Below are 24,911 nucleotides of genomic sequence, written 5' to 3'. Positions count from 1 at the left end.
TAAAGAAGGCATTTGAATATACATGTCCAGTATGCACCAATTTCACATATCTATGGAACGTGAACTAAATAGACTCCATAAATACGCTCAGTCTCCCATCAGAAGTGCACAGCACAACTCGTTATTCTCTCATAAACTCAGGAAACATATTTTTAGATAAATCTGCAGATAACCATTTATTGAAATAATTACAGGCCAGAAAAGTGACCTCTGCCACATTGGTAAAGGGTTATTTTAGGGACTTACATGCAAAATAAGCATGCACAGAACTAAGATGAACAATATGGCCTGATGTGACAAGAGAAAATGACAAGAGCTGATATTGTGGTGTTTGCTCTTCTCCAGGCGTGGGGCTGAGTCCTGAAATGCGCAGGCTCCAACAGCTGTCCCTGCAGCCTCATGAGTGAAGCACTGTGATTATCTCCATATCACAGATGGGGAGACTACAGCTAGCGCGGCTGGCCCTCACCCCACATCATATCGCTGAGTGGAATTAGAGCCCGTATCTCACTGACTCCAGGAGCATTGCTATGAAAACCTAAGCGGAACGCTCTTCCCAGAAAAGTGTGAGTCACCAATAAAACACAAAACATTTCCCCGCTCCTATGTCTTCCAAGTAAGTGTATAAAGCATTTAGTTATGACAGATATTTGAATTTTTCAGGGACAAATTTTTTTGATGAAATTTCACTGAAAAAATTACAAATATTGTTCATTCGAGAGTCTGTACTTTAGTACCAACTGGTGCTGTTTTTGAGCAGGGAAAGGCTGTAGAGAAGCTTCCTAAATAATGACTCAGTGCCATAATTACAGGTCGACGTAGCCGAGACACTATTCTCCATTGATTTCTGCTACTTCTCCATTGCTGTTACCTAGTTACCCAGACATCATGGGGCTAGACTCTGGACCATCTGGAACTTTCCAGCTGTGCTTTGGTCCAAGGAGTCCATCTAACCCACTGTGTGCAGCTGTGTCTCCGCTTGGACACACTCAACAGGGGCTGCTGGGAAGACCCATCAGGCCTGGGAAGTAAAAGCAGAAGCCTGGGACCCCAGTGGCCACCCTGCTAATAACTCACTCCCCTGGCTGGCTACTTGCTTCCAATGGGCCTTTTTAGCTAAGCTTAAACCTAAAAATCCTGGTTAAGAAAGTTTTGTCCCAAGGCTTTTTAAAGATGGTCCAAGAACAAAGTGGGGGTTCAAGACTTCTTTCAAATGGTGTTTGTTGCTCCTTCTCACCCTGGCTGTGCCTCCACTTGTCTTAGGAACCAGGGCGGTGCAAGGGGCTGGAACCAGGGTAGCCTCTGCTGCCACTCCCTAGGGCTGGGCAAGATGCAGGCAGGATGGCACCGCAGGTGACCACATCCTCCTGAGCATCCCTAGTGATTCCGAGGCAGGTGAGAGGGTGTGCCATCAGGAACCCCAGAAAAAGGGGTCTGGGAAATCATTTTTTGTAGGTTGGGATGCGCCTAATTGGATCCGTTGAGCTCACTGAGCTATTGCAACTTTGTAGATCAGGTCAATGGTCCAAATGCTGGTCTTCTGCTCCCTGCTTCACACTGACCATCCTAGCTCAGGGAGTCACATCTTCCCTTCAGCCCAGGGAGGTGGCCCTGTTCATCTCCTCTGTCCTCTGTGCAGTGGACAATTCTTACTGAGCATTACAGGTAATGTTTTGTGGGTTCCACCTTTGTCCCCTAACTAGGTTTTGTATTTTGGAAATATTCTTCTCTACCATCATTTACACAACTTGGAGTTGATTTTGTGCATTACCATAAACTGTGATGTTCTAGTTAACAACTAACTTCCAATTTTGTAATGTTCACATTCAAATTACATTACAATTAGTCATTCCATAGCACTCTTAAATTGAAGTTATTATTACAGGTATTGTGGATTAAAGTAGGTTGAAAGTGGGGACTTCTGATGGGCCAGGATTTTCTCCAAACCCCCCTTACCACACCCACCTTAAAGGCCAAGGTCTCACAGTGTCCAGCCATACCTGGCTGAATCCTTCACCTCAGCCAGTCATCCTTGATGCTGCCTGGGGGGAGAGGACATGGAAAGTTACTGAGTGGTCTCCTTGGCCCAAGAGGCAGCAGGGCTCCCACTACCTCTGGGCCCAGATGACACCATCAAGCTCATTCCCAACCAAATGCAGAGAAATAGGCTTATTCTCTCCTAAAGCTGGAGGCTGTGTCCTTAGATATTCTACCAAAAGGCGTGTGGCAGGGCTTCACCAGCCTCCCACTTCTCTGCTGGGTTCTGGCTGTGAGAATGAGTCAATGGTAGTGAAGGAGGTAAGAAGAGGAATAGGGGGAGGAAGAGTGACTCAGTAGGGGCAATGGTGAGATCAGTTGGAATGGTCTAGGGGTGTCCATGGGACAACCCAGTGGAAACTGAATAGGGATTTGGATATAGTTCAATGCACAGTAGAAGCAAATACCTGGGAAGAAGAATCCACTGGAAACTCAACAACAAAAACAAACAACCAGGTTTAAAAAGGGACAAGGGGCTTGAATAGAGATTTCTCCAAAGAAAACATCCAAATGGCCAATGAGTGCATGAAGAGATGTTCAACATCACTGATCACTAGTGAAATGCAAATCAAAACCACAATGAGACACCATCTCACACTCATCAGGATGGCTAGAATTAAAAAAAAAAAAAAAAAAAAAAAAAAAAGAACAGGCCAGGTGTGGTGGCTCACGCCTGTAACCCCAGCACTTTGGGAGGCCGAGACGGGTGGATCACGAGGTCAGGAGATGAAGACCATCCTGGCTAACACAGTGAAACCCTGTCTCTACTAAAAATACAAAAAATTAGCCGGGCATGGTAGCGGGTGCCTGTAGTCGCAGCTACTCGGGAGGCTGAGGCAGGAGAATGGCATGAACCCAGGAGGCGGAGCTTGCAGTGAGCCAAGACTGCGCCACTGCACTCCAGCCTGGGTGACAGAGCAAGACTCCGTCTCAAAAAAAAAAAAAAAAAAAACATAACAAATACTGGTGACCATGCAGAGAAATTGGAAACTTGTGCACTTCTGGTGGCATTGTAATGGTGCAGCTGGTATGGAAAACAGCATGGCAGTTCCTACAAAACTTAAACACAAAAATACAACATGATCGAGCAATCTCATTTCCAGATATATACCCAAAAGAATTGGAAGCAGAGTTTTGAAGGGATATCTGTACACTAATGTTCATAACAACATTATTCACAATCACCAAAAGGTGAAAGCAACTCAAGTGTCTGTTGACAGATGAAGGAGTAAACAAAATGTGGCACATATGTAAAACAGGAAATTATTTAGCTTTAAAAAGGGAAGAAATTCTGACACATGCTACAACGTGGATGAAATTTGAGGACATTATGCGAAGTGCAATAAGCCAGTCAAAAACAGACAAACACTGTATGATTCCATTTATATGAGGTACTTAATGTAGTCAAAATCATAAAGACAGAAAGTAGAATGGTGATTTCCAGAGGCTGAGAGGAGGGGGAAATAATGAAACATTATTATTAATGGGTAGAGTTTCAGTTTTACAAGATGAAAAGAGTTATAAGGGTGAATGGTGATGATGTTTGCTCAATATTCTGAATATATTTAATACCACTGAACTGTACATTTAAAACTGGTTAAGATGGTAAATTTTTATGTTATGTGTATTTTCTCACAACAAAAACATTGTGGAGGAGGGAGAAGAATTCACTGGAGCAAAAAATCTGTCCCTTGAAGGCAGGTATGGTGTGGAACAAGAGCCAAGCAGAGGGCTCAGAAAATACTCACAGTTCAGGGTTAAATGGAAGAAAAAACTTTGTGAGAGAACCTCAAAATATACAAGAGAGCTAGGAACAAGGACTACAATGAAAGCCAAAGAAAGGCAAGTCAGAGGGAGTTTTGTGAAAAAAAGAATGTGGTTAACAACACCAGATGCAACTGAGGCAATAAGTAAGATTAGGACTAAAATAGGTCCAGTTTGTGCAGCAATTAGGAGGTGACCTTTGCCAGCACAGGTTCAGAGAGTGGGGAAGGGCATGACAGATATGAGCAGACAGAAAGTTGCATTGTGAGAGAAGCAGATACCCTCTGAGAAGGGAAGGAGTAAAACTGTAGGACAATAGCTAGAGGGCTATACAAATCTAAAATAGAGAGAGAGGGAGACAGAGAGAGACAGGGAGAGAGAGATGAGGAGAGAGAGAGAGTTGAGACAGCTGAGACTTGAATAGGGGCTATATTTTAAGAGGATTTATAAATCTTTGTGCTTTTGTGGCCAAGAGCATCCCCTACACACAGTGGAAGCTCAATCAACATCTGGTAAATAGAAAACAAAGAAAGTTTTTATTTATGATTACAAAGCTGAGGGAATGATGATGGAATGTTTTCCTCATACGTCTACCTGGAAGGGTCTGCAGTACGCTTGAAGGCACCTTCATGGCCTTCTCTATTATCAGATGCAAATGTCTTAAGATCACCTAGACTACAGCAAATTTTCTTTGCCTCATAATTCTTCTGGCTTGTTTTTTAATAAATGTCTACTTAGCATTAAAGTTGTATTATCAGAATAAATCTTTGAGATATAAAGTGCTAAGTGTAACTGTGAAATGTTAGCAATTAACTAATATAATATACACTGTATTAATGGGAGCTTCTTGTGTTGTTGTTACTATTATCCTTTGATGCAGTAAATACTCATGGATGGCCTTTTCAGTGAGTAATATGTTTTTGAGTTATAAGTATCCTTTTAAAATCCCCCACTTGAAGTTGGTACACAGAGACCCTTGGGAGTACAAGAGAAAGCTTCTGATTTGGTTGCCACCTGGACTTGTCTGGAGTCTTGTCCCCAGTTATGCTTTTGGATCACATCTGTGCTTTTATACTGTAGTCTGTCTCTACCCAGAGCTACTGTCCAGAGTCCTTCTGAATAAGCAAAGCTCCTTTGTTTTCTTTTGTGAGTTTATGACACCCTCCTCCCCATCACCATCAGGGGACCACAGTGCATTAGGGTGGATATGGGGACAGAATCACAGACACCAAAGAGCTGGCAAGATATTTTGCTTACCCAAATATCTGCTAATTATATTTCTTGCTTAGAAGTCATCTTCATGGAAGCTTTCCTTGGTAATATTTGCCTCAGCATCCCTCCTACCTTCTACTCCCAAGCCCCACCCCACCCCATCCTTGCTCAGGGATCATCCCTCCCTTGGAGCAGATTACCCTATTCTGTTTCTCCTGCCTGTGATGTGGCTGCATCTGTCAGTTGTCTGTAAACACTGAGCATTAGGACTATGTTTTATGATTCCATCACCTGACACAACAGGTATGTTCACAAACTGTCTTAAATGAATGATATGGAATCATTTACCCAGAGAGTGTAGTTCTCATTGAAATGATGATTAATGCATTTCCTTATTATACTTGAACTCTTTCCTATGTTACTTACACACATGGACTATTACATTGTGGCTCCAGAGCACGTGTGTCCATCACATGAACAGTCATGATTTTACAGCCTCACGCAGCAGAAGGATGTGTTATGGCCTATGACACTGGTCTGTCTATCATTTACCTATCTGAAAGTCCTTAGGCTTTTTGTTTGGATATGGGGACAGGATGAACAGTTTAGCCATAATCCCTGGATGAGTATTTTATGCTCAGTAATTCATGCAACCAGTAAGGGAGCTCCCTCACTTCAAGTACCTTGAGGAGCAGAAAATGAAGTCCCGGTGCACTTAAAGCAGCAGGATTAACTATGGAAATAATCGTCTTTGGCAACCTGTATTGATACTTCCATTCTCCTTCCTAAAATGTTGACTTCTCAGCACCATTTCAAGCACTCTAAACAAAGGATTTTTTTAAATAGTTTTTTTTAAAATACAGAAGGTGTTTACCAGGAAAATTACTTCAACAAAAATGAAGAAGCGGAAAAATATCTTAAAAATCAGAAGAAATGGTGACATCATCAACTTGATTATAAGATCACATGAGGCATAGATGCCTTGGAGAATCCTCTGACATTTTTACAATATCTTCAAATTTTCAATTCTATGTATTGGTTATTATAACAAAAGTTTCTAGAAAGGAAAAAATAGACAAATAACTTTATATTTGGGACCTGAGTGAATCAAACACGGTGACTAAGTTCTTTGGCTTGGGTCTTTACAATGCCCTGAAAAAAGAAAAGAAATGAGTTTACTGAAATTATTGTGGAGAACTCAAAGATCAATTTGATGCGTGCTGACAGGATCAATACCAGTCATGCTGACATGTTTGACTACCCCAGCGTACTCGATTGTTTCCAGAATTACAATGTGTTATTCTATACTTTCCGGTCCCTCGCATAATTTCTTTAGGAATTTGATTAAAAATTAAAAATGGTCTGGAAGAATGATTTCTTGAGGAAAATGTTACTTCAACAAGAGGCACTGAGGCTTGAAGGAGAGAAGAGTGTCTGTTGCTATTGTATACATTTAGTAAAATAGAAGGCGGTTCTACTTTGGGCTGGTAAGGACTGATACATAAATAACATACATCCTTTTGAAATGAAAGGCGTCATTTTGCACACAGGAAACTCTGCCTAGGTAGCCATGAGCCATGCACCAAACGTAAAAGACTCAGCTCTTCCTCACTACTTGCTCCTCATGCAACATCGCTGCACTTAGCTCTACCCAGACTAATACAGAATGTATGAAAAGCCCTTATGCAAAGCCAGTTCTCCACTACCTGTGAAAACTCTGCTGGGAAACTAGTTTTCCAACCCTTTCATGTGATAAGGTGTTAATGATATGTAGATTAAATGTCATTAGGAAAGATGATTTGCATGCACAAACAGCAGAAATAAAGAATTTGAATTCTTAAATAACAGCACAAAATATCTACAGTATTCTGGGCCTGTTGCAGTCCATTGTTTTCTATCTCAGGGTCTGCCCTGGAAAAAAATCACCTGAAAACCTGCTGAGAACTTGGGATGCTGGCAGTATTAACACCTTCCGGGAAGGTTAAAGGTTTCAGAAGAGCTAAACTGCACTTCCACCGCCATGGGAAAGCACTTCTAAATGTTAATATTTCATTTCACCTTGTCAGCCTGACCTTGAGGAAGGAGGATAGCAGCTCTAGAGAAAAATGATGCTCTCCATCAGTTTGCCCCTGGAAGCTCAGCCGCACATCTCAGTCATGCTTGAAGGCTATCTTTATGGATCTCATGCTGCTGAACATGAAATCACTTATTTATGGATATTTGACATTCACTGGTGTGTTGATTCGCTCTCTGGACACTTGTACTTATTTTAATTCTTTCTAGAATGCAGTACAAAGTTTAGAGCTTCTTAAATCTGCATATGGTTGCAGGAATTTTTTCTTTTTGTGCATGCATTCATTAACTACATTTTTTTTCTTTTTTGTTATTATGAAAATAATACTTTCATGCATGGAGAACACAAATTCAAACAGTACAAAAAGATTTACAGTAAAACAAGAGGCTGCTTTCTATTCCTCCTCAGTTCCATCGTCCAGATAATCAATACCAGTAGTTGTTTGTGTACCTTTTTGGGAAATTATCATGGATGTCATATATCTATCTAACACACACACATTTTTTTTTTAATAGCGATGGAAGCATTTGTGTATCATGCTTTTTTTGCTTAACAATATCTGGGTCTTCTTAACCATATCAACACACAAAATTTATCTCATTCTTTTTAATAGTTGTAAAGTTTTTGATTGCATATCTTAGATTACTTCATAATATAGCTAGTGATGGGCATGCTATATTATGTTCCTGGCTTGTATGAACAACTTTTTAGGGACGCTTCCTGCTAGCACCAACTCTGTGTCCCTACAGCAACATGTGAATTTAAGCCTGTTTTTTTTAATGTGATGGTTAATACTGAGTATCAACTTGATTGGACTGAAGGATGCAAAGTATTAATCCTGGGTATTTCTGTGAGAGTGTTGCCAAAGGAGATTAACATTTGAGTCGGTGGGCTGGGAAAGGTAGACCTACCCTTAATCTGGGTGAGCACCATCTAATCAGCTGCCAGCGAGGCTGGAATATAAAGCAGGCAGAAAAACGTGAAAAGACTGGACTGGCCTACCCTCCCACCCTCCCAGCCTACATCTTTCTCCCGTGCTGGATGTTTCCTGCCCTTGAACATCGGACTCCAAGTTCTTCAGTTTTGGGACTTGGACTGGCTCTCCTTGCTCCTCATCTTGCAGGTGACCTATTGTGGGATCTTGTGATCATGTGAGTTAATACTTAGTAAACTCCTCTCTCTCTCTCTCTGTATATATATATATGTCTATATATATACACACACATATATATGTCTATATATAGATATCTCTGTATATGTGTGTGTGTGTGTATATATATATGTGTGTATATATATATCTCTCCCTGTAGAGAACCCTGACTAATACATTGCATCATCATTCTGCCCAGAATCTAGACCCAATTTTTATATTTGACCTTTTTTTGGCAAGGAAAAAACTGGGATTGTTTTTATTTTAACTATTTTCCCCGCCTAGCGCTAGATAAAATCATAACAAAGACATGGTCCATGAACAGTAGGCTGGAAATTAAGAGATACTAGATCAATAAGCCAGAATTCAAGACAGGTAAGCTTCTTCTGTGACAAAAATCAAATTTATTCTCATTTCTTTGCTTCTGTTTTTCTTTATTTTGTCTTTTTGGTCTAAGCCATTATAGGCTGGAAAACTGCTGGCTTTGCTTTCTGGAGTTACCGTGTTTTAGTTTGCCTTCTTTCTCCCATCTAAGCCAGTCCATCAAAATGAGACGAACTAGGGCTTCATGGCCAGCAGCTATAGCTACAGTCACAAGCAATGGGAAGGCTGGTTCCAAATGGCCAGCCAGATGTCAGAGTGCCTGCCTAGGATGGAGCAGAAGACCTGTCTTCTGGATGGTGAGTGCTCAGTGCACAGCTGAAGTTCCCAGGGGCTGGCTTCCTAGGGATGTACCTGGAGCTTCTAACTGCAGGGTAATTGCAGATCCCAGCTGCTCTTGGGAGCAGGTCTGTCTGGGCTCAGGCTCTGGGCAAGGCTGGGCTGCAGGATGAAGATATTCATAACTACAGCAGGAAAGGTCTAGTAGCTTCTTACTTTCTCAATAAGGCTTGTAGTTTCTCTCTTGAGTCCTTCACCTTGGTGTGGCATGGATATATTTTAGCTCTGCTAGACTCCCCATGACCACATTTACTAACAATATGGCCCTCCCTTTGCCTCCTTTGCTTAGGATTCTGGAGATGCATAAGTGCATTCTAAGGTATGGCTCTCTGAAAAAGAATAATTAATTACTGGAGGAGACACAAAACATTAATGAATGCAGTCACCTTTAAGGAGAGGAGTTATGGTGGGGGCAAGGGTGTGGGGGTGAGGAAGGGTGGTGTTCCTTATGAATGTTATACCATGTGAATGTTTTACCTAATTAAAAAACACTAAAAAGTTATCAACTCAGTCATTTATTAGTTCTCTTAAATGTCAGTTTCTCTGGAGAGAAAAATTTGCTCTGCAGTATGCAAATAAAGGGCTAGATACTCCACAAAAATTGTGATACCCTTGACCAGAATAAAAATATCAAAAATAAGTAAAACTGGGACGATGAGAAGAAGGAGGAAATAAACTCTCCACTTTTATTTTTTGTTGTCTGAAGTGTCCTTTCATCCTATCTTGGCACCTTTTTATTTGGGTCTCTTCTCTCCTTAGGGTTTTCTCGTTGTAGCCTAGAGGTCACGTCTCTTCATGTTCCATATTGGATGCCAAAGAGTTTAGTGGAATTTCCTTCTGGGTTATGTGAGAGGTTGAGTGATGGGTTTATCACTTCCCTATATGGACCAGGTGGTATTACTTTGTCAAGCTGGGCAAACACTGATGGACACCCTCCCCCATCTGTTTCTAGAACTCTGCAGTAAATGCTGGATTGAAGCAAGCAGCTTAGGCTGAGGATATAAACCAGCTGTGCCTTCTCTACTCCTGAACATAAGGTGGCCAATCCCACAGAGCTTACCTGCCCCTGACAGGCAGAGAAGGGGACACTAAGCCTGCCCTTAGAAGCACTTCCTTTCATTGAGCACTCATCAAAATGGTACCAATGAAGTATTAAGCTTGGGCCAATCAGATTGTAAGTAAGCTTGGGCCAACCCTCCTCCCTGGTACCCAAGCAGACTGGATAGAGGCCCTTGCTAGTGAACTTGGTGAAGTTTGCTGTTTTCCACATGCAAAAATGGAAGTAAATACTGCATTTATTAAGGACGTAAAGGCAACTGTCATGAAGAAAAAACAATAAATGTGGTTTAAAAGTGCTCACAATTTTAATTCCAAGAGCCATTTCCAAAGTAGAATCATCTGGACATTGGTTGACTGGATGCAGAGGGTAAGCAGAGGGAGGGGAAAGACAATGAGTTTGTCTATTGTCTAGTGCTGGTTTATGTGTTTGCTGGATAATCTCTTTGTCTATTTATTGATCTATCATCTATCTATATCATCTATCATTTATCTATCAATCATCTATCAATCATCTATCTATCTATCTGTCATCTATCTATTTATCATCTATCTATCATCTACCTATCTACTGAGTGAGAGAGAAAGAGAGCATGCTCTGAGTCCAATAGTCCATGTTGTTCTCTTCTGGCTTTTGACAGTGACAGAGATTGAGAAATCATGAGAGCTAGATGGAATTAGATACTGACAGAAAGAAAACATCACAGACCCAACACTGAGGACCAACACAGTCTGTGGCTGATGACTAAATAATGAGAAGACTCACACAAAAAGTAGTATTAGTGATCAGGGAGACAGAGAGAGCACAGCTTTGTAAGCACGTTTGGAGGTCCTGGTGGGTGGTGTGACTCTAACCCATGAGCATCTCCATCCCAAACAGCCATCCACACAGATCAGCCCTTTGGATTTTTCCATAGGTCGTCAATGACCTTAGGAGAGCAGCTGCAGGAGACTGGGAGAGGCAGAAGCAAGAGAGTAAAAGGGATTTTCTGTGATTGATGGAGCAAAGCATCAGGTTACATAAGCACTGTGTGACTCATAAGGAAGAAATGATCATCTCAAGTGGCTATTACTCCAACAGAAGCAGCAACGGGCCAAGGAGCTCTGTTCAGATGCTGTGCTATATCCACACAGAGGATGGTTCTACAAAAGCCAACTGTTGTATTAAAAGGAAGAGTCATCCTGAGTGACCACACATTAGATAGGGGGGCACTGGCAACACACCCTATCCTCCATGCTGCACTGTAGAAAGCCAATAGGGCTTGATAGGGGCACAAAAGCGTGATTGTTTTCATCTCTTTGGGGTCCAGCCAAGTAAGCTTAATTAAATGAAAATAATAGCATTTCAGTTCACCTGCAGAGTCAGGAGAAGAGGAATGAAAGTAATCCAAGTTTCCATCAAATACTTCTTGGTTCATGGTGCAGCTCTCTAATCACCTGATATTTATTGTTAACTTGTTTTTTTTTCCTTCACTGTAGCTATTAGAGTAGAAATTTAATTACTGTGATTGAATTATTAAAGGATTCAGAAATACCTTTTGCATATTAAGCCTTTTCTTCCCCTTGAACTGGATGCTGGCACTAATCTAAGAACTTTTCTGTCACTTTGTTATGCCTGAGTGCTGACTTCCAAAGCTTCGAGTCTTAATGTCCTTGACAAAGGTTCATTTAATATATGCCATGTGAATATTAGGGAGAGATGTAAAATAGTGTTATGTAAGAATTATATTTGAAAATATTACTGATAGGAAAGATAATGGCTTCTATTTGTTATTATTATTTTTTGAGACGGAGTTTCACTTTTGTTGCCCAGGCTGGAGTGCAGTGTCACAATCTTGGCTCACTGCAACCTCTGCCTCCCAGGTTCAAGCCATTCTCCTGCCTCAGCCTCAAGAATAGCTAGGATTACAGATGCCTGTCACCACACTTGGCTAATTTTTATATTTTTAGTAGAGATGGGGTTTCACCATGTTGGTCAGGCTGGTCTCAAACTCCTGACCTCAGGTGACCCTCCCACCTTAGCCTCCCAAAGTGCTGAGATTGCAGACGTGAGCCACCATGCCCAGCCCAGATAATGGCTTCTAAAGTGTGATATCTGTCTCAGGAATGTAATAGAGATTGACAATTATTAAGGAAGACTTGAAGGGGGAGAGCCTTTTAGCTTTTTATTTAAATTTTTTTTGTTGGAGAAAACAGCAACAACAACAACCATACAAAACACTAGCAGTGGTGATCATTGGGAAAATAAAAACCTGAATTGTTTCAGCCCTGTTGCTTAGCAAAATAAAAAATAAGGCACCCTGATATTTTTTTCCTTAGAATTATAAACTTGAATGGCCAATAGAGTAGTGGATCTTTTTTTTTTTTTCAGGCGTTGGACCACTTGAATGAAGCAGGAGCTTGCAGGCATCGCAGATTCTCATTTATCTCCCCCCAGATCTACAGTCCCATCCACAAAACTTCCCTTGGCACCAGTGTCTTAGTGGCTTCCACTGTTGCGTAGCCTGAGCCGGCGTTTCTCCTGGAGTCGAGGGGGTGGCTCTGCAGTGATGGTGACTGGTTGGTCCAGCACGCCCTGGGGCTTCTGGAAGTATTGGTTTGGTTCTTCCTTAAGGAACCTCTCATGACAGATAAAAGGCTTCAATCCTGGACCACCTGGCTTCGGGAGCTTTAGGCCTTGTCACTTTGTCTGCCAACTGGCCTCCTTCATTCTTGACTCCCAGCCCCATTCTCCATTTACAGCTGCTCATGCCTGCCTGCGAATTAGATGCAAAAATCAGTTTTCTTCTCTTCTCTGGTCTCAGCTGGGTTTCCTGGATGCTGTTTTCTGATCTCTTCCATCAATTGTGATTCTTTGAACAGTTCTCCTGGTAAAGCAACTTTCTGCTCTGCCAGGTTCCTGGCTCCCCTCTCCTGGCACATAACCCGCAGGTCTCACAGACAAGACCCACACTGGCATCAATGGCTCCAAGCTCTGAGCCCCAAGCAAAGCACCTATGGGCCCCTGGCACTTTCTCAGTTTAACCAGTAGGGCTCTATTCCTGCATCTCCATAGAGAGAAGAAAAGTAGGGGGTCACTTATCTATCATTCATTCCATAACTATGCACTGAACATTTGCTAAGCACTAGGCCAATGTGCCTCTGTAGAGGCCTTCATCTATTATCGGAGAAGCTCAGCAGAGGGCACTCCTGTATTATAACAGTTAAGCACCAGGGCAGTGAACCTGAACCCACAGTTCCACAGCAGGTCTGCAGTGAGAACATGCAAATAACCCCACACTTACATATGTGTGTGTGTGTGTGTGTGTGTGTGTGTGTGAACACGCGTGCCCATGTTCTGGTCTTTATTTACTCATCATGTTCAAGATTAAATGGGATGCTCCCTTTTGCATTTTAGGTTATTAGCCTTACTCAAGCAAAGATAATAATGCCATGATATATTGCTCTAGTCACCGGATTCGCTCAAAAGTCATTTTAATTGGTGGCACATTTTATTTCAAAGCCCTTAAAGGGAAAAAAAAGAATATTTTAGGATGCAATTTCAAAATTACTGCCAAGTTATTGCCTTCTATTTGCTTGAAATAATTGAGTTCTTCTCTGGATGCAGTCATCTTGATGAAGAATAGAAAGGAGAGGACCTGAAATGTCACTGCTGCTGGAAGAGGAATTCATCTCAGGCAGGACACAAGTACATGCTATTCTTTGAAAAAATGTCTCCTTCTGATTAATTAAAATGAAGTAAGTGCCACAGTGCAGCCAATATTTTCCACTCAGTGGAATTTAGCCATGATGTATGTCCATGAAGAAATAGGCTCAAAGTAGGCCTCACATGTCTGATGTGAGTGGTAAACATTACTTTCCTTTTCATAATTCCAGTGTTTTTCAATAAAAATCCATATTTGAAGGAAAGTTACCAGTCGACTCAACCAAATAACATTTTTATGTGTTAGAAGTTAAATTATCAACTGTAAAATTAACTTCTCACCTGGTAAGTGAAATTAGCAGGTAGAGTGGTTGCTATTCAATTATGGTGAGTTGCTGTTTAATGGCTGTGTTCTGGAAGGCTCTATTAATGTCTATTGATCTGTTTTTTTCTACTGGACAGCAGACAGCCCTTTATTGCTAAACCCCATCATGGTGGTGCAAAATGTGGAGGCTACAGTCAAAACCACTGAGGCTCTTGGTAATAATTAGCATAGCACCAAAAAGATACATCAGGTACTTTACTAAAATATCTCCTTCCTACCACCTTAATAATCGAAGCACGTCTTGACTAGGGGAAAAGGAAGTAACACAAATGTAATTTGTGGAAGCCGAATGGAGAGGCTTCCGGTCTGATCTGTCTCTTTCCAAATGTCCAGGTCCCAGGCTACTAAACCAAAGGCTCATCTTAGGTTGGGGCTCAGCCTCGGCCCTGTCTGTGGCAGAGAAGAAAGAGAAACAAGAAACAATCTCATGAGAAGGTGGCTATCTATGGGGCAGGCATTAAAGAGAGTCAAGAAAATCACTCCAAAAACACAAAGTCCTGTCTGCCCGGGGTTCCCAATAACGGAAACGTCATCATTATGAATTATGCCAACATATGTTGTTTTTGTTGCCTCACTAGAGTTGCTCTTTTGGTGACAGATCCTGGATTCTTCTTGGAGAACCACCCTTCCCGATTTCAGCCCCTGGGCTTCATCCACTGGTGTGTTCCCTCCTCCCAGACTGCAGTCCTTGATCCAGGGTGCGTGCTCCAGGCTTTGGTTAGAGTTATTGGGAAAGAGTTGTACCTTTTCCTTTCCAGGATCTAAACCAAGGATGTGAGTCCAAGGCTGCCAGAAGGAAAAAGAATCAACACAGGGGAACACGGAGGAGGGCTGGAGAGACACCTGCTCTAAAGACTCCTTTTGAGCTCCTGGATCTAGCCATGCCTGAAGAGGACCTTTATTCTTAACTTTTCAGTGATGTCAGTGAATATATTTCCATTTTTATTTAAAATGAAGTAAGTGGCACAGTGCAGCCAATATTTTCTGTTGAACTCTATCCTTCGGGTGGCTCACTTTATTCCTCATTGAAGGAAACAGTGTGTCGGTAGAGTGGAGTGTGAGAAAGAGGGCTGGCAGGTGGCCAGTTTTGTGCATACAGACCCTTGGTCCTGGAGCAGGCAGTGGGCCTCTAGGTTCTGCTTTAGCCGTCACAGGCACCTAGGCCTTGTTACCTCACTGGACAGCGTTAGGCGGAATGATAGGCAGGGTCCTTTCCAGCCTGACACTCCGTTTCCATCCCCGGACCCGCTCAGGAGAGTGGATGGTCGCCCCAGCTGCCGCCTTGGGAATTCCATGGATAGGGGTGGTGGTGGCTTGTCCTTCCTTCAGGTGAGGTCTTCTCACATGCTTTGGTACCAACGATATCATATGTCTTTTCGTGGTTTGTGAACGGAAGGTGATAAAGTATTTCTCTAAAATTCTAGCTTTTATTCATAAATGATTAGCATTTTCATTTTCTTCCCCCTTGACCCCGTTTCCATCGTTTCTGTCTCACAAGCTAGAGCTGGGAAGATGCGGTCGCCCATGCTGCGTCCTGCTGTCTCCTGCGGAGCAACTCTCCCCAGATCTGTGTGTTTGCCATAATATACTCTCAGTTTTCTCCACACCCAGAGAGGATACACATTTGTTACGTGTTTACAAACCAGAATAAAACCATCGAATTGGGGTAACAGGAGGTGGAACCCGTGGAATATCAGTGTTTGTAACCCACCGTGCCACCAGCTCCAAGCTGTAGACACATTTTCTTTCAGTCCCCGGGGCTGGTGTTGCCATTTCTGCGGAGTAGTTCACCTGCGGGCAGGTGGTTCTCAGTTCCCAAAGTCGGGTGGCAAGGGCTGCTCTCCCGAAATGCTGACGCTTCCCCTGGGATGTCAGCAGAGTCAATGGGGACGAAATGAGGCAGCCCAGGCGAATGTCTGGGAGGGTGAGCTGTCCGAGTTACTCGGGGCAGGTAGGTCTTCTAATCCCCCATCGCGGCCTAGGTCTGACCCTGCCCCAACCGCCGCCACCGGGCAAGAAAGGCTGGGCCTCCAGGGTGCCCTGCGCACAGGCCTGGGCTCCGGAGGGCGGCGCTGGCCGGGTGCAGCCCCCTGGAACCCAGGCAGGAGGCGAGCCTGGGCGTCACTGGGGGCCGGGGCCGGCGACAGCCGCGGCGCGAGGGTGGGAGGGGACGCGCCCGGCTGGATCCAGAGCGCAGGCTGGCAGCTCACCGAGGCCAGCCCCGTCCCGTCCCTTCTGGGGTTTGGAGGCCTCAGCCTCGCCGCCCTCACTCCCCAGCGCGGCACTCTCCCAGTCACCCTGGGGGCCGCCCTGCCCCGCCTCGCGCCCACTGAGCTGGGACCCCGGGACCCACTCCCTCAGGCAGGCTGCGTCGCCCACGGCTGCGGCCCGGCCGGGCAGGGCTCGAGCTAGGGCCCGGGCGGGGGTTCCGGGAGCCGAGAGCTATTTTTGCAAACGCGTCAGCCGCTGGGGAGGAAGAGCCGGCTCCGCGCCCATTGTGTCTGAGCGGCGCGGCGCGGGAGGGGCCGGGGAGCGGCTGGGACGCAGCGAAGCGCGCGAAAACGGCCGGCTGGGCGGGGAGGACCGCGCCTGACCCCCGGCGGCGGGCGGGGCGGGGCCCGGGGCGGGGCGGGGGCGGGTCCGGGGCGGGGCGCGAGGGGGGCGGGTCCGGGAGCCCTCGGGCAGCTGCAGGCTGGCGGCTGCTGCGGCGGCGCGGGGACTGCGGGGACTGTGAGGCGGCCGCGCGGACAGCGACTCCCGGGGAAGCCCGCGCCCCGGGAGCGGGAGCAGGAGCAGGAGCAGCGCCGTCCCAGGCCAGAGGCGAGCGCCGGGCACCGAGAGAGCGGAGAGCCCGGGCAGCTGCCGGAGCGCGGGGGCGCGGCCCGAGGAAGCGACAGAGCGAGCACAGGCCTGGGGAGGGCGTCGGGCGCGAGCCTCCTGCGCGGAACATCCGAGGCTGCTTCGCGGGAGACAAAGCCGCGCGTAGAGACGCGATGCCCGCAGATCGCGAGCCCGGCCGGCGAGGGCGCGGGGGCTGCGGCGTCTGAGCGCGCCAAGCCGTGCGCCCGGGGGGACCCCGAGCCCCGGGGCCGGTGCGGGCGGCGGCGGGCGGGGCTCAGGTGCGCCCGGCCACGTCGGGCCCGTGACTCCTCGGGGGGCGGCGCCCTCCCGCCGCAGCCGCAGTGGCCGGCGCCGCAGCCAGGAGCCATGGGCAACATCTCCTCCAACATCTCGGCCTTCCAGTCCCTGCATATCGTCATGTTGGGCTTGGACTCGGCCGGCAAGACCACGGTGCTCTACCGGCTCAAGTTCAACGAGTTCGTGAACACGGTGCCCACCATCGGCTTCAACACCGAGAAGATCAAGCTGAGCAACGGCACGGCCAAGGGCATCAGCTGCCACTTCTGGGACGTGGGCGGCCAGGAGAAGCTGCGGCCGCTGTGGAAGTCCTACAGCCGCTGCACGGACGGCATCATCTACGTGGTGGACTCGGTGGACGTGGACCGGCTGGAGGAGGCAAAGACGGAGCTGCACAAGGTGACCAAGTTCGCCGAGAACCAGGGCACGCCGCTGCTGGTCATCGCCAACAAGCAGGACCTGCCCAAGTCGCTGCCGGTGGCCGAGATCGAGAAGCAGCTGGCGCTGCACGAGCTTATCCCGGCCACCACCTATCACGTCCAGCCGGCGTGCGCCATCATCGGCGAGGGCCTCACCGAGGGCATGGACAAGCTCTATGAGATGATCCTGAAACGCAGGAAGTCCCTCAAGCAGAAGAAGAAGCGGTAATGCGCCCAGAGCGACCGGGGAGCGAGCGAGTGCGTCAAGAAAGAATGAATGGATGGATGGATGGATGGATGGATGGATGAGCGAGAACCCGCGCCCGCGAACAAAGACAGCGAACCAAAGCGATGCTTCGAATATTTAAAACGGAATCTCTGCACCCAAATGCAGGACTGGTGACTTAAGGAGCTGCGAAGGCTGATTTACCGGCCTGCTCTCGACCTGCCCCCCACCCCCAGCTCAGGGGACCTTTTGTCTGAACGCCAGAGCTACTGACCAGGTCGGGGGGCCGCGGTGGGGAGTGGAAGAGCTGGTCCTGCTGTCCGCCCTCCCAGCCCCAGGTGGAAGGCTCAGTTGTCGGAAAGACAAAAGCGATTTCTTCCTACTCCTGCAGGGCCAGAAGTTCAGGCTGCCCCGCCCCCACTGGGGGATCGCACCTGTGAATTACCTGAGGTATGCATTTCCCAGAACCCTGGGCGTACCCACCTTGGGGGGCATGTTGGTTCTGGGGGGACCACCTCTCCTTACATTCAGGGGCTGTGAAGCTGAGTAATTTTCGGTCACAGGGCAGGCCCCTGTTGAAATTTCATTTGTCCTGCTCTGGGCCCAAAGGAGGTGGTGGTTTGGGTCGTCAGAGGACTGCCTGGGACGGTGCAGCGGGCACGGAGCTCTGTGCTGGCCTGGCTGGGGATGGCCGCGGAGATGCCCTTTTCCTGGTGCTTTGTGGTGGCTGCAGAAGACCAGTTTTGTTGAGAACTGCTTTTCAGCCTGGAATCAGACATCTTCCAGATGGTTTGGACCCTGTCCATGTGTAGGTCATTATCACACAAAGAGACCAATAAAAATAAAAAATAAAAATAAAAATAAAAAGACGAACTATTGGAGGTGGTGGCCAATGATGCATTTACTGTTTGCAGGATAGTTAAAGGTGTTTAAAGGGTAAGGCTTTTGGTGTAAATGCTGGATGGGGTGTGTGTGTGTGTGTGTGTGTGTGTGTGGATATAGGGACCTCCTTCTGTACTGTGTAATCGGCATTAATACCTAGACTCATATGTATGGAATTTTAAATTCTCTTAGCCTACTGATTGGTTTGGATGAGCACACCAGCTGCAGGTGTGTGCTGAATTGCAAGATGGTATTTTTTTTTTTTAACCAAGGGATGTCTCTTGTAATACTAACCGCGTGATGATGGGTTTTCAGACATGTTGGAAAAAAAAAAAAAAAAAAAACTTTTACAAATGAATACTTACCTTAGAAATATTCACCTTGGGAAAAAAGACTTTGCTCTGCCCTTTTATATTCCTTTATGCTGCAAGTGGCGACATGTTCAGATTTCTAATTTGGTTCATTGTGGCCTATGTGGTTTAAGTATTTCATTAAAAATGTCTCGTTAGAGTATTTGATGTCATGCACCAAAAAAATAAAACCCCACCTTGTTGCAAAAGCTGACCTCGTTGCATGGAATTAGAAGAGAAGGAAAAACACAAGGATGAAGTCTTTCCGAATTCATTCTTGTGGGAACTGGCCTTTGGAGCCAGCCAGCACTTTGGGCAAATGCAAACAACAATGAGTGCTTGAGATAAAAGAAAGTGTGACGTCATGGTCACTGGTACTCAGGCACTTCACAGTTTACTTGAAAGAGGCTTTGGAAAATAGATAAAGTGAAAGAAGAATAAATACATATTTTTAATAATGTAATTTTAAAAATCCTTTATAATCAGGACTGAGTCTTGGTTTGCAGAAGCTGTCATTTACCCTGAAACACAGTATCAAAAGGGAAACTTAAAACATACTGTTTGATTTTTTTATTTCCTCTTACAATCCATGTTTTCAGGTGGAATTATGACTCTCCCCCCATTGTTACACATTTCTTTACAAAGGAGGCCTGTAGAAATTGGACATGATCATGCTTGAGCATGTGAGTTAGTCAAATTATGAGTCCATGCCTATTGTCCATTACACACCGAATGTTAATTTAAGAACCAGAGGCAGAAGTTCTGGCTTCCTGCTTGAAACCCAATTCTTATATGAAATTTTTTAAAAGCAGAAACCTAGCAGCCCATCTGCTTTTTCTCTTTCGTCGGTGTATTTGGTAACCCTCCAATGCTGGTCTTTTTGTAGAAACTCGGTAGAGAAAGTCTAGCTAAGCAGTGTTGAAAAGCCTGCAAGATTTCAGTTTACATATCGACAGCATATTCACTGATTTCTAAATGGGCTGGTCCCATCATCTGAAGATTCTGTATAGAATTATTAAAAAAAAAATCCATCTTTCTTTATTTTCTTCACATGCGACAATTTCTTAAGCACTTTGACATTTTGGTAGTTCCACACTATTGAGAGAATAATATATTTATTTTGTGACATTGCAGATGCCAAATACTGTAACCTTCTCGTGATAACAATACTTAGGTTCAAGATCACTGTTCAAACCCTGTCATGCTTTAAAACTGATGCGAGATGATTTTGTTTTTTGCATAATCAATACTTAAGGGTGCAATCAACTGTTAGTAATTGTGCAGTAAAGTAAAGCCCTGTGGTGTATCAACTACTAGTTAAGAGTCTCAGTTGATTTCTGTAATGTTTGACCTAATAATAGCCCGTTTCGTCTCTGACCCAACAGAGGAAGCACAGATCAAATCACCTTGGAGTGGTCACCAGGGGGACAGGGAGCCCCCCACCAATGTATCAATGGGTGATTTATGATGCCTTCTGCCCTTTGGTGAGTGAATGGGTTTCCCATAGGGGAAGTTGGCCTCCCTCCGTGAGCTTTGGAAATGTTTTCTAATAGACACAGGGAGGCCAGTTTTGTTTCAGAGCAATTATCTTCCCAAATTCTCTGTTCTAGTGTTGGGACTGTGTACCCTGGTTTCTGTTTTCCTTTCTACTGCTGTAATTCTCTGTCTCATCCTCCTCCTCTTTTGTTTCCATAGCCTTTTATAATGCATATATGATGCTGTGAACAGAAATAAATTATTTATACAATCAAATGACTGCGGAGATTTTCTGTGGATTTTTTTTTTTTTTTTTTTTTTTGACATTGCTGGTATTCATTCTCTAGGCCTCTGCTGAGTGGAGGGATGGATCACAAGATGGTGTCTGGAGTTCTAATCGGTATATCAATCATCTCTGGATTTTTGGTGTCAGGGTCTAGCTCTGCCGTGAATGGTGGATCTGGACGCTAAAATGCAGGAGTCTGTATGCATTTGAGGCTCGTTCACTTGTGCCTGTCCTTCATCTGGGTGCCTTCCACTGAGTCACCCCAAATCCTTTAGGAAAATGGCCTCAATGTCTAGCCCTTCCTCAGCACTCTCATTTACTAAAAAGGTCATGAATTGGTAATTACTTCAAAAAGGTAATTATATAAAATTGGAAATAGCTATGTACTAATATAAGAACGCTGGAAGTTACAAAGCTACTCAGTATCTTGGCTGTGTCTCTCTGCTCAGTACCTGGGCTGAGTCCATGATTTTTGAGTCCAAGGCTTGAGCTCTCTTAAACAGCAGGTGTAGTTAGACCCTCACATTCTGTAGACTCTGCAGAGAAAAGGTCCACTTTCTAAAGAAAAATGCGATTGGGCCAGAACCAATAGAACCTTGAATGGGTGCAATGGGTAGCATATGGAGGCGCATGGCAGCTGTTAAGCGACAGGCTTAATTGTTACTAAGTGATGGTTAAGACCCTAGTGGGGTATGGGGTCTCTTAAGCATGGAACCCAAAAGAGCCAGTTCCAAAATCTGGCTCAAGTGCCTAGGGCCCTGTGGTTTTGCTCAAGTCCTTTCCCTCTAAGCCTCAGTTTCTCATATGTAAAATGGGATCATAATGGTACCTCAAAGCATTGTTGGGAGGATGAAGCAGGATAATACAGGAGAAGCGCTTATTCCCATGCCTGGCACACAGTAAGTGCTCAATAGCTTTCAATTTGTTGTTATTGGCTGCCAACAACATGTGGAACGTGTGATAACCTCACCTTCCTGTGGGCCTTTAAGTCAGGTCCTTGCAATCTCCCTTTTAGCCACACTTCTTGGTATCCTCATCCCACTAAAACCTAGGCTGCTGACTCTGGGCTTGGGCCAGAATGGAGTGAAAACAAGCACGTGGAGACTCTCTAATCAACCCAGGTGGTCTTCTCCTCCAAAGGTGTAAGAGGCTGAATTAGGTGTCAAACTTAGGTTGCCAGACTCTTGAATCCATTACTTTTCATACATCCCATATCACTAGGCTGTGATCCCCTCAAAGCAGGGAGGAGATCTTCTTTAATTGCTAGTGCCTAGCATAGTACTGAGCATATAGTAGGTGCTCAGTAAATATTGGCTGAATGACTTAATTCCTGTCAATTAGTTTTGGTCATAAACTTTAAAATAGGAATTAAATAAAATTACTATCTCCTATTAAATATTTAAACGAAAATAGGCAAAATATTGTTATTCTTCCAGATCAGTATTGTGAGATGAATCATTGCTCCAACCAAGTATGTTGAAACTTACACATTGGTGAACACATATGTGGGTTTAGAAGTTTTTCTTTAAAAATGAGCATGGCTTGACTTTAATCATTCACATTGCTGCAGGAACTAATTACTGGGACCTAGATTACATCAAAAGGGCAGGATGCTGTTTCTGAAACCTAAAAAAACGGCTGAAAAACCACTTAGGAACTATTGTGGCTCCCCAGGAGTAAAAATATAGAGAATCAGAAGAAGCAAAGACCAAAACCCTTGCTTTATAGGGCAACCTTAATTTAACCTTGATTCAACACATACATTCTTGGGGAGCCAAGTGACATCTGATACTTAGACAACATCAATCATTTTATGTTTTCTAGAAAATTAACTGCAAGTGGCCCCATCCCTCTGACCACTAGTAACCGAGGAGTTTGGTGTTAATCCTAAGCCACTGTCCTATTTTCCGCAATCTGAACTTTTCCTTCAAGGTTTCGATTCTTCGTTTGTAGGGTTTTTTTGGTACACTAGGGACGCCTGGCCTTACTGTTTTGTGCCTTTATGTTTGTCTCCAGAGCTTGGGTTCTTGGAACCATCCTGTTACCAGCGTTAACTGTTAGACTGTTTTGATATCACAATCATGTGGTAGCAAGGAAGGACAAAATTATGTGCATATAACTGATGTGAAGATGAAAGGTTTGACATGAAAAAAGTAAGAAGAGAACAAATGCAGAACTTGATAGTCCTTGATTTAGCAGCTCTCTGGCTGCCCAGCTGAATAACCTCTCTTCTGCTTTGTGTCCTGTTGTAGGTCTGATGCCCACAGCTTGGCATTTAACTGCCAGGAAAGAATCCGCAATCTCAGTTGATATGCAGGCGTTTCTCTTCTCTCCTCATTCGGCTGTCTCGTACATGTTCACTTATCCTTAAAACAGCCCTCTCCTTCTGGCTCTCCCTGGCTCAGCTGAAACTCGTTTAAAATAGAATTTGCACAAGACATTGGAGGATTTTCTACATTTGTTTTGCACCAGTTCTGAACTTAAGCGTGGGGCTGCGTCAGTTTCAGAGAGGAACTTGCAATGTGAGGGTTTCTGAGAAAGTAGCCTGTTGTTTCTTCCCCGAGATTAGAAGTGAGAATGAAAGATCTGTGTTACTTACTCCACGTAAGTTCTCAGAATATGCAGTGGCTTTCTTTGAATGGTACCACCTTAGACACAACTCTGGGGTGAACTGCTCCTAATGCAGAATGTAACTGTGACTGCATTCTGCATGGAGCATGGCAGCATGGCGTGAAAGAAGTAACCAAAACAAGCAATTTTTAAAGTTGTTTTTATAGCATGCCTTTTAGAAGACAAGCATCTCATTTGCATTTGTTAATTAAAATTACTGTAACATAGTAACATTAGGCACAGCCCGGTTTATAGTCCCTGTTAGTCCTAGATGATCATGGTAATAGCCACTGCAGCCTTTACTGAGTGCTTAGTATATGCTAGGCACCATGCTAAGTGCTTCACGTGCTTGATAATTTTTCCTCCCAAAGGCCCCAAGAGATCAACTAATTTTATTTGCACTTACAAATGAGGAAACCGAGGTTCAGAGGAGATTAGCTAATGTTCTGCGAGGGTGGAACTAGTTTAAGCCCCAGATCCCTTCAACCCAAGGGCTGGGCTCTTGGAGGCTCCACTAACCTGCTGCTCTTTGATCGGGAGGGTTCTGCAGTTTAAAAAATATTGGGCTCTGGGCCAGGCACGATGGCTCACGCCTGTAATCCCAGCACTTTGGGAGGCCAAGGCAGGTGGATTACCTGAGGTCAGGAGTTTGAGACCAGCCTGGCCAACATGATGAAACCCTGTCTCTACTAAAAATACAAAAAATTGGCTGGGCGTTGTGGTAGGCACCTGTAATCCTAGCTACTTGGGAGGCTGAAGCATGAGAATCTCTTGAACCCGGGAGATGGAATTTGCAGTGAGCTAAGATTGCACCACTGAACTCCAGCCTGGGCGACAGAGCGAGATTCCGTCTAAAAAAATAAATAATAATAAATCTGGGGCTCTGGATCTAGGAAGATGAGGATGGACGGTTTGTGTTGCCAGCCTGCATCACCACCCTCATGCTGATGACATTTGAAAGGGTGACCTCCTTCCCCTCCCCCTTCCCCCACTGCCAGGGCTCTGCTGACGTCCCAGCACTGCACCTTGCTTTCTCTCCTTAGCACATCCCAGTGTCTAGAATAGACAACCCCTCTTGTTTCAGATTCTGTCCCTGAACAATTTTGTTTTCAGTTTTCCTTTCAGGAGTGTTTGTGTCGGGGACGATGCCTACCCCACACAGGATGGACAGGGAGGAGTGTCAGGTGTCACTGGGTCTGCATTTGGGGATGTGATCTTGAATGAGTCACCTGCCTAACCCCTCTCAACCTCAGACCCCTCAACTACAGGATGAGGCTGAGAATCCCCATCCTGCCTACCTCTCAGTATTGTTTTAAAGGTAAAATGAAACACTAGATGGAAAAGCACCGTGCAAGCTGCAAGGCAAGTCACACACACGGCAGGGATGCATATGATGCTTTGGCTGTGACCCCTTCTCCCCGCTGATGGCAGGATGCCCCCTCCTGCTTGTAGTGGAATTCTGCTGGTCTGTTTTTCACAGACA

General features: G+C 45.0%; 1 protein-coding gene across 1 annotated transcript; it reads left to right on the top strand.

Moving 5' to 3' along the window:
- The first annotated feature begins 16,725 nt into the window (after nucleotides 1-16,725).
- On the top strand, nucleotides 16,726-20,808 carry ARL4C (ADP ribosylation factor like GTPase 4C). Its single transcript, XM_009238260.4, has one exon. The coding sequence runs from the start codon at nucleotides 17,249-17,251 to the stop codon at nucleotides 17,825-17,827; it is 579 nt and encodes a 192-aa protein (XP_009236535.1). The 5' UTR covers nucleotides 16,726-17,248; the 3' UTR covers nucleotides 17,828-20,808.
- Nucleotides 20,809-24,911: the final 4,103 nt, after the last annotated feature.

Source organism: Pongo abelii, chromosome 11 (genome assembly GCF_028885655.2).
Source record: "Pongo abelii isolate AG06213 chromosome 11, NHGRI_mPonAbe1-v2.0_pri, whole genome shotgun sequence".
In the NCBI taxonomy this organism is placed as follows: domain Eukaryota; kingdom Metazoa; phylum Chordata; class Mammalia; order Primates; family Hominidae; genus Pongo; species Pongo abelii.
Note: the sequence above shows the minus strand (reverse complement) of the source record. Positions and strands in the feature narration are given on the sequence as shown.